This window comes from Coregonus clupeaformis, chromosome 14 (assembly GCF_020615455.1).
Source record: "Coregonus clupeaformis isolate EN_2021a chromosome 14, ASM2061545v1, whole genome shotgun sequence".
Taxonomy (NCBI): Eukaryota; Metazoa; Chordata; class Actinopteri; order Salmoniformes; family Salmonidae; genus Coregonus; species Coregonus clupeaformis.
In genome coordinates this window covers 8,736,185-8,748,939 of record NC_059205.1, presented here as the reverse complement: position 1 = coordinate 8,748,939, position 12,755 = coordinate 8,736,185, and the positions used below count along the sequence as shown (strand labels likewise).

At 43.6% G+C, this 12,755-nt stretch overlaps 1 protein-coding gene across 1 annotated transcript; it reads left to right on the top strand.

Moving 5' to 3' along the window:
- Positions 1-1,560: 1,560 nt before the first annotated feature.
- LOC121580679 (3-keto-steroid reductase/17-beta-hydroxysteroid dehydrogenase 7) lies at positions 1,561-11,291 on the top strand. Its single transcript, XM_041895663.2, has 9 exons — positions 1,561-1,727; positions 2,332-2,535; positions 3,086-3,178; positions 3,890-4,004; positions 4,914-5,108; positions 5,618-5,722; positions 5,904-5,960; positions 9,977-10,075; positions 10,542-11,291. Exons 1-9 carry the CDS (start codon positions 1,693-1,695, stop codon positions 10,674-10,676), a joined length of 1,038 nt encoding a protein of 345 aa, XP_041751597.1. The 5' UTR covers positions 1,561-1,692; the 3' UTR covers positions 10,677-11,291.
- Positions 11,292-12,755: the final 1,464 nt, after the last annotated feature.

Genomic DNA, 12,755 nt, shown 5'->3' with positions numbered 1-12,755 from the left:
CCAGGCCATGAGAGTCCATCCTACATTTCACGTGTCCCAGCTGAAGCTGGTCTCCTCCAGCCCTTTGTGTCCGCCTGTGGATCCCCCTCCGCCACCGCGTGTGTGACGACCATCCAGCCTACACGGTGCGGAGACTGCTGGACGTCCGGAGGCGTGGTAGAGGGCTTCAGTACCTGGTGGACTGGGAGGGATACGGTCCCGAGGAGAGGTCCTGGATTCCCGACGATTTATACTGGATCCGCAGCTGGTGGCTGACTTCCATAGGGACCACCCTGACAAGCCGGGTGGAGTCGCCGGGTGGCGCCCGTTGAGGGGGGTACTGTTACGGTTCGGCACTGTTGGTCCGGTTCCCGCTTGTTTCCCTTTTCCTTTTTCCCCTGTGTGTGTGTGTTGTCTGTGTCTGTCTCCCCCTGCTGTGCAGCCCAGTCAGAGGATCTAGGTCAGGGGGCGTGGCCATTCTCTCTCATGCTCCGTTACTTCCAGCTGCGGCTCATTGTCATCAATCAACCAGCAGTTATCTACCCGGGCTGGACACCTCTCCAGCGCCAGTTCGTTCCTACACTACCTGTGGTAACTTGGCCCCGTACAGCAATCTCAGTCTAGTTGTTACTATCTCAGCATTATAGTTGTTTCTGCCACGTTTTGTAACCTGTCTCTCCTTCGACCAGATCCCGTCTGTTCCTGCTGCCTGCCTACCTGCCATTCCCACGCCGCAACCTGCTCATCTGTTGTCTGATATCCTCGTCATCCAGCTCTCCGGACTACTGGCTCTCCCCCCCACTCAGCTCCTACCCCGGTCTGAAGCTATTCCACCCTGAACTGTTTCTCTCTGCCAATTCACGCTGAATAAACGACATCCTAATTCACCCTCTGTTGTCCGTGTGTCCGTCTCTGCACCTGAGTCCCCCACCAAGCCTAATAAGACTAATATAATTCTGAAGGCCTTCTATCAAACCGATTTCTTATTCTGTCCATGATAGAGTTTGATTGCCCAGTATTGCAACATAAGCCTGGGTACCAGTCAGTTTAGCTAACGTTCCACTCCTTGTGCTCAGTGCCATTGCTAAATGGCACATGCTAATGGAACATGACATGGAGTAAGGATGGAATGTTAGCTAAACATACTGGTAACCAGGCTAACATACCTACATACAAAGCAAAATTGAAAATGAAAAATCAAAGGGGCACTAAGTATAACATGCAAAAAAAATTTGCCTACTTTTCAATAAAAGTGCATTAGCCACACAGTGATAATGTAGCTCAAACCCAAATTGTGCAACAAAGAAAACATTTTGATCATAAATTAAAACATATTTTGCATTCCACATTTGTTCTACATTTCTATTTGATCTCTTTAACTTGTTTCTAGATCTTGAAATTAAACAAGACTTGGAAACGATGAAAGTGTCTTCCCACTGCCTGCCCCTCTCCCCTGTACAACAGACTCCTGTACAACCACATTCGAGATTTTCAAGCTCTCCGCTGCTTGGGAAGCATGATCCTCTTCGCTCTCTGTAGTTAAATCTAATTGGCCAATAGTGCTGTGTCGTCATCCAATCACACCACATAGAGGTGTCTGCATAGGCTACGGTTGTGTTCATATAATCGGACGAGAGGGTTGTACATTTCATAGTATTATTTTCTGCTATAGTTCACCTTTTACCATTTTCACACTATTGAAGAAGAGCCATCATGGAGAAAGTGATTTTAGTGACTGGTGCGAATAGGTACGTACATTATTCCTAAATAGGTTGACCGTCATTGTCAGTTAATGAATGTTACGACCCCTACGATAAATTCATTATTAGAGCGATACAATGTTGCATATCACTGCATGTCAGCGATTTAATATGCGTTGAAAAAAGTCAATATGGGTCAGACATTTTTCTAAAGAACGTGTGTCCACTTGCTATATTGTAATATATTACGTTGTAATGACAGAGAGTTGCTGTGTTTGGCAACTGGTAAGTTCCATTCACTTGACTTGCTTCACATGTAGTGAAGCTATAGCAATGCATGCACGTTTACACAGTAAATCACAAGCCCTCTTATATAGCTTGTCGTCATTCAGTCTAATCCTTAAGCCGACTGTGATACACTGATTGTCCACTGACTGTGTAATAACAGTTGACCTATAGAATTGAAATAAGCATTTATGTAGCAGTATGGAGTGTCTGTGTGTATGCATGTGTGCATCATGTACATAAGTGTGTGTGTGTGTGTGTGTGTGTGTGTGTGTGTGTGTGTACATAAGTGTGTGTGTCCGCTGGAGAGTAGAAGCCCATATGCTTCTCCTTTATGTCATCTCCTATGTCCTCTCCATCTCCACAGTGGTATCGGCCTGGCCCTGTGTGAGCGCCTGCTCTGTGAGGACGCTGGGCTGCAGCTGTGTCTGGCCTGCAGGAACATGCAGAGGGCCGAGGCTGCCCGCTCCGCCTTACTGACCTCTCACCCCGATGCCCACATAGACCTGCTGCACCTGGACGTGGGCTCTGTCCGCTCGGTGCTCTGCGCCGCCCACGAGGTCAAGGCTAGGTATAGACCATCAGACCATTGACCTGTTAACCCGTCACAGACACACACACACACACACACCTGGACGTGGGCTCTGTCTGCTCGGTGCTCAGCGCTGCCACACAGTGGTAGTAATAGTTATTACCCCCTCACACACATACTCATAGAACACACACACACACACACACACACACACACACACACACACACACAACCTTACGTCTCGATCACACCGACAGCGTCATTGCGCCAAATGGTACGTAGCATCATCTGGATATGTGTACAACAAAAGTTCAACATTCACCTTCTGTTACCATTTCTGTCAAGCCGTCTACGCATACAGTTTGATGCATACATTAGATAAATCTTAACGTATGCACCACACAGAACGCACTGCAACTGCCTCTGCAACACAATGCTGCAAGGCAAACGCATCGTTCCATTGGAAATGAATGTACTTCTGGTGACCCAAAATGCAATGACGCAGTCGGTGTGATTGAAGCGTTATACACACTCTACATCCTGTTCGATGTGACATCAATAAATACTTTTACTAATACTAATTCCACAGGTACAACAGACTGGACTACCTATACCTTAATGCCGGGATCATGCCCAATCCACAGATTGACGTTAAAGCTTTTTTCAAGGGCCTATTTTCTAGGTAAGGTTCAAGGTAACCTTCAAGTCATCTCTCAACTCATCGCCAGCATGGGTCAGTAATATGAGCTCTGTTCCAATATCAAAACGTGTGTACCACCTAGTATGAAGTGATGTATTGGACAAGTATATTAAGCAGTGGTGTTAAGTACTTAAGTAAAAATACTTTAAAGTACTATTTAAGTCGTTTTTGGGGGTATCTGTACTTTACTTTACTATTTATATTTTTGACAACTTTTACTTCACTACATTCCTAAAGATAATAATGTACTTTTTACTCCATACATTTTCCCTGACACCCAAAAGTATTCGTTACATTTTGAATGCTTAGCAGGACAGGAAAATTGTCAAATTCACGCACTTATCAAGACAACACATGGTCATCCCTTCTGCCTCTGATCTGGCGGACTCACCAAACACAAATGCATCTTTTGTAAATGATGTCTGAGTGTTGGAGTGTGCCCCTGGCTATCCGTAAATTTTAAAAACAAGAAAATGGTGCCGTCTGCTTTGCTTAATAAAAGGAATTTGAAATGATTTATACTTTTACTTTTGAAACTTAAGTATATTTAGAACCAAATACTTTTAGACTTTTACTCAAGTAGTATTTTACTTGAGTAACATTCTATTAAGGTATCTATACTTTTACTCAAGTATGACAATTGGGTACTTTTTCCACCACTGGCTCTGATGTGATGTCATCTTTGTGCTGCAGCAACGCCGTCAACATGTTTGCCACAGCAGAGGGCCTCCTGACCCAGCAGGACCGTGTCAACAAAGACGGTCTACAGGAAGTGTTCGCCACAAACCTCTTCGGTCACTTCATGCTGGTGAGTCACGTCTTATCTGATCTTATCTTATGGTAACATTTCTCAACAGAGAGAGGTTTGTCTCAAATGGAAACAGAGCCTGGAAATTAAAACATAAGGACCAGGAGTTTTTCCTTGCCCAGGTAACCTGACCAGGGCCCCAGTTACAACTAGGGTATAGGGCCTGGAGTTTTTCCTCACCTCCAATTACAACTTGGATATAGAGCCTGGAGTTTTTCCTTACCTCCAGTTACAACTAGGGTATAGGTCCAGGAATTTTCCCTTACCTCCAGGTACAACTAGGGTATAGGTCCTGGAGTTTTCCCTGGTTAGGTCATGTTTCATTGTCACATGGTGAAGAAAGCAAAAAGCACAAAGATATCGGAAACTCTAAGAAACCCAGCTGCTGTTCACAGCCAAAGGTAAATTGATACCCAGCTCACTGTAACGGCTAGAGATTCACAACATTAACCATTAAACATCTTTGTTTCCATCTTGTCCATTTTGTTTCCACGCCGCACCGTCCATGCACCTTACTGTCTAGTCCCTTGGACTGGGTCTCAGTGAGAGATACGGCAGATGACAGGCAAGGGCTGGAATTCAATCTAACCAGGCATTCAGTAGCAACGTTTACCATCATGTGCCGTTCTCGTTTTTTATAGTTCATGAGGTCATTCTGATTTACGTAGTTTCACTCATCATATTTCTTGATTCCCAAGTGACAACTTTATTTTATTATTATTTATTATTATTCTTACTTATCTTATTTTATTTATTCATACCCACAATAGACAAAGACAAAAGGACAACAAAGAAAAAGTCAAGTCAAAATAAAACCTCTATATGAGAAAATAATCTCACCTGTCTCTTTGGTCCAGGTTATCTGTCCCTCCGTAACATGATGTCATATTATCTGTCCCTGTGGTCCAGGTCAGGGAGTTAGAGCCAGTCCTGTGCCAAGCTGGTCAAACCTCCCGGGTAGTGTGGACTTCATCCAGCAATGCCAGACGCTCGGCCTTCAGTCTAGACGATGTCCAGCATAGAAGGGGGACCGAGCCCTACGCCTCCTCCAAGTATGCCTCTGACCTCCTCAGCCTGGCCCTCAACAGACACAACAACAGCCAGGTGAGCCAAAATGATCGCTCAGTTGCACATAGCAGTGCTTGCCTAATGGTAGGTCGGGAGCCACTGGTGGGTTATGGCAAGATCCATTTTAGTTCCTGATTTTTAACCTGGCCCTCAACAAACAGCCAGGTGAGCCACATGCTTATTCAGTTGCACATGGCAGTGTTCCCTTATTGGTAAATCAGGAGAAACTGGCGGACTGTGGCTGATCCATTTTGGGTCCTGGCAAGAGACGTGTACTAGGTGAGGTACACATTCACTCAGTTGTACATAGCAGTGCTTGCCTAATGGTAGGTCAGGAGCCACTGGTGGGTTGTGGCGGATCCATTCTAGGTCCTGACTTGGTGAGAGAGTGGATTGTCTATGCTAAATCCTCAATGCTGTCCTCTGTCATTGTTCATAATGTCAAGCTTCATGACACTTATACAGTATTTAGTAAAACTCTACCTCATATATTCAGGTCATGTATCTGATAACCAATAAGGGTACATGTTTTACATGATTGACAGGGGCTGTACTCGTCAGTGATTTGTCCAGGGCTGGTGATGACCAATCTGACCTATGGAATCCTCCCCTCCTTCTTCTGGACCCTCATCATGCCTATCATGTATCTCGTAAGTTGGTTTTACTCTTTAGTCTTCTTGTACTCTTTTACTGTATTGACATTATTTGTAAGTACCTTACTGTAACGGTAGTATTGTATTGACATTATTTGTTGTGGTCTTGTGATTTTCCCAGAAAAGCAGATTTGCATAGACTTGTATTGTTACTCAACATGTTTGTCTTCATGAACAGATAAGAATCTTCACCAACACTTTCACACTGACACCATACAATGGAGCAGGAGCCTTGGTACGTGTCGCAGAAACTAGTCTAAACAGTTCAGATATGTATTATTTACATATTGACAGTTTGTGATATATCTTTGTGGGTTGGTTTCCCATACACAGCATAGCCCTCGACTTAAAAGCATGCACAGTGGAGAATCTCCATTGAAATGGCTTTTTAGTCCAGGACCAGGCTTAATCTGTGTCCGGGAAACCATAATGACAAAGCAAAAACCGTTTTTTACTTTGTTGAAGCACCTTTTGCAGCGATTACAGCCTCAGATCTTCTTGGGTATGACGCTACAAGCTTGGCACACCTGTATTTGGGGAGTTCCTCCCATTCTTCTCTGCAGATCCTCTCAAGCTCTGTCAGGTTGGATGGGGAGCGTCGCTGCACAGCTATTTTTAGGTCTCTCCGGAGATGTTCGATCGGGTTCAAGTCCAGGCTCTGGCTGGGCCGCTCAAGGACATTCAGAGACTTGTCCCGAAGCCACTCCTGTGTTGTCTTGTTGTCTTGGCTGTGTGCTTAGGGTCGTTGTCCTGTTGGAAGGTGAAGCTTTGCCCCAGCCTGAGGTCCTGAGCGCTCTGGAGCAGGTTTTCATCAAGGATCTCTCTGTACTTTGCTCTGTTCATCTTTGCCTCGATCCTGACTAGTCTCCCAGTCCCTGCAATTCAGGCTAAAGAGTTCAATCTTGGTTTCATCAGACCAGAGAATCTTGTTTCTCATGGTTTGAGAGTCTTTAGGTGCCTTTTGGCAAACTCCAAGCGGGCTGTCATGTGCCTTTTACTGAGGAGTGGCTTCCATCTGGCCACTCTACCATAAAGGCCTGATTGGTGGAGTGCTGCAGAGATTGTTGTCCTTCTGGAAGGTTCTCCAATCTCCACAGAGGAACTCTGGAGCTCTGTCAGAGTGACCATCGGGTTCTTGGTCACCTCCCTGACCAAGGCCCTTCTCCCCCGATTGCTCAGTTTGGCCGGGCGGCCAGCTCTAGGAAGAGTCTTGGTGGTTCCAAACTTCTTCCATTTAAGAATGATGGAGGCCACTGTGTTCTTGGGGACCTTCAATGCTGCAGAATTATTTTGGTGCCCATCCCCAGATCTGTGCCTCGACACAATCCTGTCTCGGAGCTCTACAGACAATTATTTCGACCTCATCACTTGGTTTTTGCTCTGACATGCACTGTCAATTGTGGGACCCAAAATAGACAGGTGTGTTCCTTTTCAAATCATGGACTCCAATCAAGTTGTAGAAACATCTCAAGGATGATCAATGGAAACAGGATGCACCTGAGCTCAATTTCGAGTCTCATAGCAAAGGGTCTAAATGCTTACACTACCGTTCAAAAGTTTGGGGTCACTTAGAAATGTCCTTGTTTTCGAAAGAAAATCAATTTTTTTGTCCATTAAAATAACATCAAATTGATCAGAAATACAGTGTAGACATTGTTAATGTTGTAAATGGCTATTGTAGCTGGAAACGGCTGATTTTTTATGGAATATCGACATAGGCGTACAGAGGCCCATTATCAGCAACCATCAGTCCTGTGTTCCAATGGCACGTTGTGTTTGCTAATCCAAGTTTATCAATATAAAAGGCTAATTGATCATTAGAAAACCCTTTTGCAATTATGTTAGCACAGCTGAAAACGGTTGTGCTGATTAAAGAAGCAATAAAAATGGCCTTCTTGAGACTAGTTGAGTATCTGGAGCATCAGCAATTGTGGGTTCGATTACAGGCTCAAAATGGCCAGAAACAAAGAACTTTCTTCTGAAACTCATCAGTCTATTCTTGGCTATTCCATGCGAGAAATTGCCAAGAAACTGAAGATCTCGTACAACGCTGTGTACTACTCCCTTCACAGAACAGCACAAACTGGCCCTAACCAGAATAGAAAGATGTGCAAACATTTATAAAAACCTGTTTTCGCTTTGTCATTATGGGGTATTGTGTGTAGCTTGATGAGGAAAAACGTTTGATTAATCGATTTTAGAATATGGCTGTAACTTAACAAAATGTGGAAAAAGTGAAGCGGTCAGAATACTTTCCGAATGCACTGTACAAATAAACAGGGCTGAAAAGTGACTGATAGCAGGAATATATAAATAGAAGCTGTTTAGGATTATTTTGGTCTGAGCCTTGATGCACCAGTACAAATGGCACTGGATATTCAGACGGCACTGGGTATTCAGACGGCACTGGATATTCAGACGGCACTGGGTATTCAGACGGCACTGGGTATTCAGACAGCACTGGCTATTCAGACGGCAATGGGTATTCAGACGGCACTGGATATTCAGATGGCACTGGGTATTCAGACGGCACTGAGTATTCAGACGGCACTGGGTATTCAGACAGCACTGGGTATTCAGACGCCACTGGGTATTCAGACGGCACTGGGTATTCAGACAGCACTGGGTATTCAGACGCCACTGGGTATTCAGACGCCACTGGGTATTCAGACGCCACAGGGTATTCAGACGGCACTGGGTATTCATGGGATTACCAGAAAAACGCATGTAACAATTTTTATAAATTGATTTGCATTTTAATGAGGGATTTGAAGATTTCTGGCTCCCAAGTGTCTTTTATACAGGTAACGAGCTGAGATTAGGAGCACGCTCTTAAAGGGAGTGCTCCTAATCTCAGTTTGTTACCTGTATAAAAGACACCTGTCCACAGAAGCAATCAATCAATCAGATTCCAAACTCTCCACCATGGCCAAGACCAAAGATCTCTCCAAGGATGTCAGGGACAAGATTATAGACCTACACAAGGCTGGAATGGGCTACAAGACCATCGCCAAGCAGCTTGGTGAGAATGTGACAACAGTTGGTGCGATTATTCGCAAATGGAAGAAACACAAAGAACTGTCAATCTCCCTCGGCCTGGGGCTCCATGCAAGATCTCACCTCGGGGAGTTGCAATGATCATGAGAAAGGTGAGGAATCAGCCCAGAACTACACGGGAGGATCTTGTCAATGATCTCAAGGCAGCTGGGACCATAGTCACCAAGAAAACAATTGGTAACACACTACGCCGTGAAGGACTGAAATCCTGCAGCGCCTGCAAGTTCCCCCTGCTCAAGAAAGCACATATACAGGCCTGTCTGAAGTTTGCCAATGAACATCTGAATGATTCAGAGGAGAACTGGGTGAAAGTGTTGTGGTCAGATGAGACCAAAATCTAACTCTTTGGCATCAACTCAACTCGCCGTGTTTGGAGGAGGAGGAATGCTGCCTATGATCCCAAGAACACCATCCCCACCGTCAAACATGGAGGTGGAAACATTATGCTTTGGGAGTGTTTTTCTGCTAAGGGGACAGGACAACTTCACCGCATCAAAGGGACGATGGACGGGGCCATGTACCGTCAAATCTTGGGTGAGAACCTCCTTCCCTCAGCCAGGGCATTGAAAATGGGTCGTGGATGGGTATTCCAGCATGACAATGACCCAAAACACACGGTCAAGGCAACAAAGGAGTGGCTCAAGAAGAGGCACATTAAGGTCCTGGAGTGGCCTAGCCAGTCTCCAGACCTTAATCCCATAGAACATCTGTGGAGGGAGCTGAAGGTTCGACTTGCCAAACGTCAGGCTCGAAACCTTAATGACTTGGAGAAGATCTGCAAAGAGGAGTGGGACAAAATCTCTCCTGAGATGTGCGCAAACCTGGTGGCCAACTACAAGAAACGTCTGACCTCTGTGATTGCCAACAAGGGTTTTGCCACCAAGTACTAAGTCATGTTTTGCAGAGGGGTCAAATACTTATTTCCCTCATTAAAATGCAAATCAATTTATAACATTTTTGACATGCGTTTTTCTGGATTTTTTTGTTGTTATTCTGTCTCTCACTGTTAAAATAAACCTACCATTAAAATTATAGACTGATTATTTCTTTGTCAGTGGGCAAACGTACTAAATCAGCAGGGGATCAAATACTTTTTTCCCTCACTGTATGTCACTCTCAACAGCTTAACATTTTTTTATACTAATTCCTTTGAGTGATTTTTCATAATCGGAAATGTCATCCCGTCTTTTACAGCACTCGCTGTTTCTGCAAAAACCGGAGTCCCTGGATCCGAGAGCAAAGTACCACAGTTTGACGTCAGGCATGGGGAGCAACTACACGCAGCCTCGACAAGTGAGTGTGTCTCGTAGAAAGTTTTGGAACGCTAGGCCTAAGATAAAACATCTGTGAAGGTGTGAACAGGTTCTATGTTACTGTTTCAGCCTGATAGGGCCGATGTCCTAGCTTTAGGTTCACACACGCACTGTACACACACGTACACATGGATTTTGTGTTATAGATACGTGGTAGTAGAGTAGGGGCCTGAGGGCACACACTTAATACGTTGTGAAATCTGTTGTGAATGTATTGTAATGTTTTTAAAATTGTATAACTGCCTTAATTTGGCTGGACCCCAGGAAGAGTGCAGCAGCTAATGGGGATCCATAATAAATACAAATACATTTTTGAAACAAATTATATTTGAAAGAAAAAAGCTTATCTAGACGTTTTTATGTTATGTTATAGTGTTAGGTTTAGGTTTAAAAGGGGACGTTATCTAGGTTGTTCTTCCATGGCTTTGCTGTTTTGTGTTTTTCAGATGGACATGGACGACGACATGTCAGAGGCCCTGTATGTGAAACTGCTGGAGATTGAAAAGGCTATGCGTAAGAGATTGAAAGAAGAGGATGACGATAAACAAGCCTACAAAAAGTACCTCCACCAGACAGAGTAGTGGCTATTCACCTTGACTGACTAGTTTAATCACTCAACTTTTATTCTATAACATAGAATCTATTTGGTTGAAACGGTTTTACTCATGTGTCAATGGAAGGAAATGGTATGTTCTGTATAAATTGACGACGGCCATGAGGCACTACACTCTCATTGTCTTACGTCAGAGGGCGTCACTCCTACGCAACGCTTGTCCCCTCAACCGATCAGTGCAGGTGGAATCGTCGCGCTATCTGACGTAAGACAATGGGGGAATCCTCTGAAAAAAAAGATTCCAGATAGAACCATTTAAGATCAGATAGAACTCTTTCTGGTTCCAAATAGCACCTATACAGAAATGCTATTAAAATTGATTTTAATAGGGGACATTTGTTATTGTCACAGACTAGGCTGTGAATTCCTGCTGCTAACTCTATGACCTAAATTTGGTGGCTCTAGACTGTGGTGGCCTTTGTGAATCGTAAAGCACACATGCTAATAACTTGACCAAAATGAGAAAAATGATATCAAAGCATTCCTTTTCTGTGAGTGTTAGGTTCACAGTGCTGCCTTATGGCAAGATGAATAACTACTTGTGAGCTGTTGAACTTTTATTAAAATGTACGTTTAAAATGAACGATTTTTGCGCATCTCTGCATTACTCCTTTAATTTGTTTGAACAAAAATGTTATCTAGTACCACCACTCTTCTATCCAATGCTGACTGTACATGACTTTGGCTTCACATTATTGTCTTGCATACTTGTTCAATCTCATCGAAGTATTCATAGACAACCATTTCCAATTGTATTTCAATCTGAAATCAACATTGTTATATTCAAATGTGTTCAAATGGATATTTCACAGGTTGCAATGGGTCTACAGAGCAGCAACAGTTGGTGTAGTCTGTATTGCTGAGCATGTGAGCTGAAATAGCCTAGCTCACTGGTGTAACTAAAATACTAGCCAGGTCTTTACCTGATAGCTTTATCATGTTACACACAGGCTGCTACGGTGTGGTGTGGCCTTATGGGACATGATTAGGGTTATTTGAGTGGTGTGGTTTCCTTTGGCCAACGCCAATTACCTCAAGCCAGTTATCATTTGTGTTTCTTTTGTCATGTTACTTCATTCATAAAAGATGAAGAATAGTTGTGTTGATGGATGGTGTCTCACTTAACAACGAATAACAGCATTTTGAACAGTGAAGTTAATCTATGAGTAATATCCCTCCCTCTACTAAAACAGGTCTTAAGTCAGATGTGCACCATATACAGTAGGTCTAAAGAGAAATACATCAGCTATAATGCTGGTTCCAACATGACACAGATACTTCCAATATGTTTATTGGTCTTAGATTGTCACTGATATTGTGCATGGCTCTAATTTAATTGAAACCACTTTTGGGCATTACCAGGAGAGGCATTTGCTTGCCAAATTGCCTTGTCACTATTTAGTGGTGAGTGTGTTGCCCTTGCATTGTTACGACTCTGTAGTAGACATGCTGTATGTACAACAGCAGAAAATATGATTCCTCCCAGCACTATTACAAAGATATTGTACTCTTAGAACAGAAAATGGAGGGGAAAAAAAGCAATATGAACTTGGCATCAAATGTGTGACCATGTCTTCAACAGCTGTGTATATGGCTTGATGGTTTAGTTCCCAAACTGCCCTGATAGGCTACAACAGAAGTGTCTCGTCAGATAGACAGCTGTATGACACTACCAGCTGTTTTACTACATGACCCCTGCCTGCCCTCCCCACACACTTTTATTTGCTGCTTTCTATAAGCAGTTAAAATCCTCCTTAATCATCAAGATGTGCACTAGTTCACACACAGAGAGCAGCTGTACATTGGAATGTGGAAATGTTTTACTTGGAAGGCTCTCTCTCTCTCTCTCTCTCTCTCTCTCTCTCTCTTTTTGTGAAAAGCATTAACTGCATATAAAGCATGTAAACATAAGGCAATAAAGAGATGTATCGGTCATCGGTGTATTTCTTAACCAGTCAACAGTGCATAGGCATTTGATTTTTTTGTCAATGAACATGCATTTTAATAGCAATATTATTTAATGGCTAATGACATCTATGAATAATCA

Bases quoted from the DNA above. Each gene is read 5' to 3' on its own strand.
- LOC121580679 (XM_041895663.2), top strand. From the start codon at position 1,693: ATGGAGAAAGTGATTTTAGTGACTGGTGCGAATAG. The intron at 5,961-9,976 runs GTACGTGTCGCA...CGTCTTTTACAG, and splicing joins ACAATGGAGCAGGAGCCTTG to CACTCGCTGTTTCTGCAAAA. The intron at 10,076-10,541 runs GTGAGTGTGTCT...TGTGTTTTTCAG, and splicing joins ACTACACGCAGCCTCGACAA to ATGGACATGGACGACGACAT.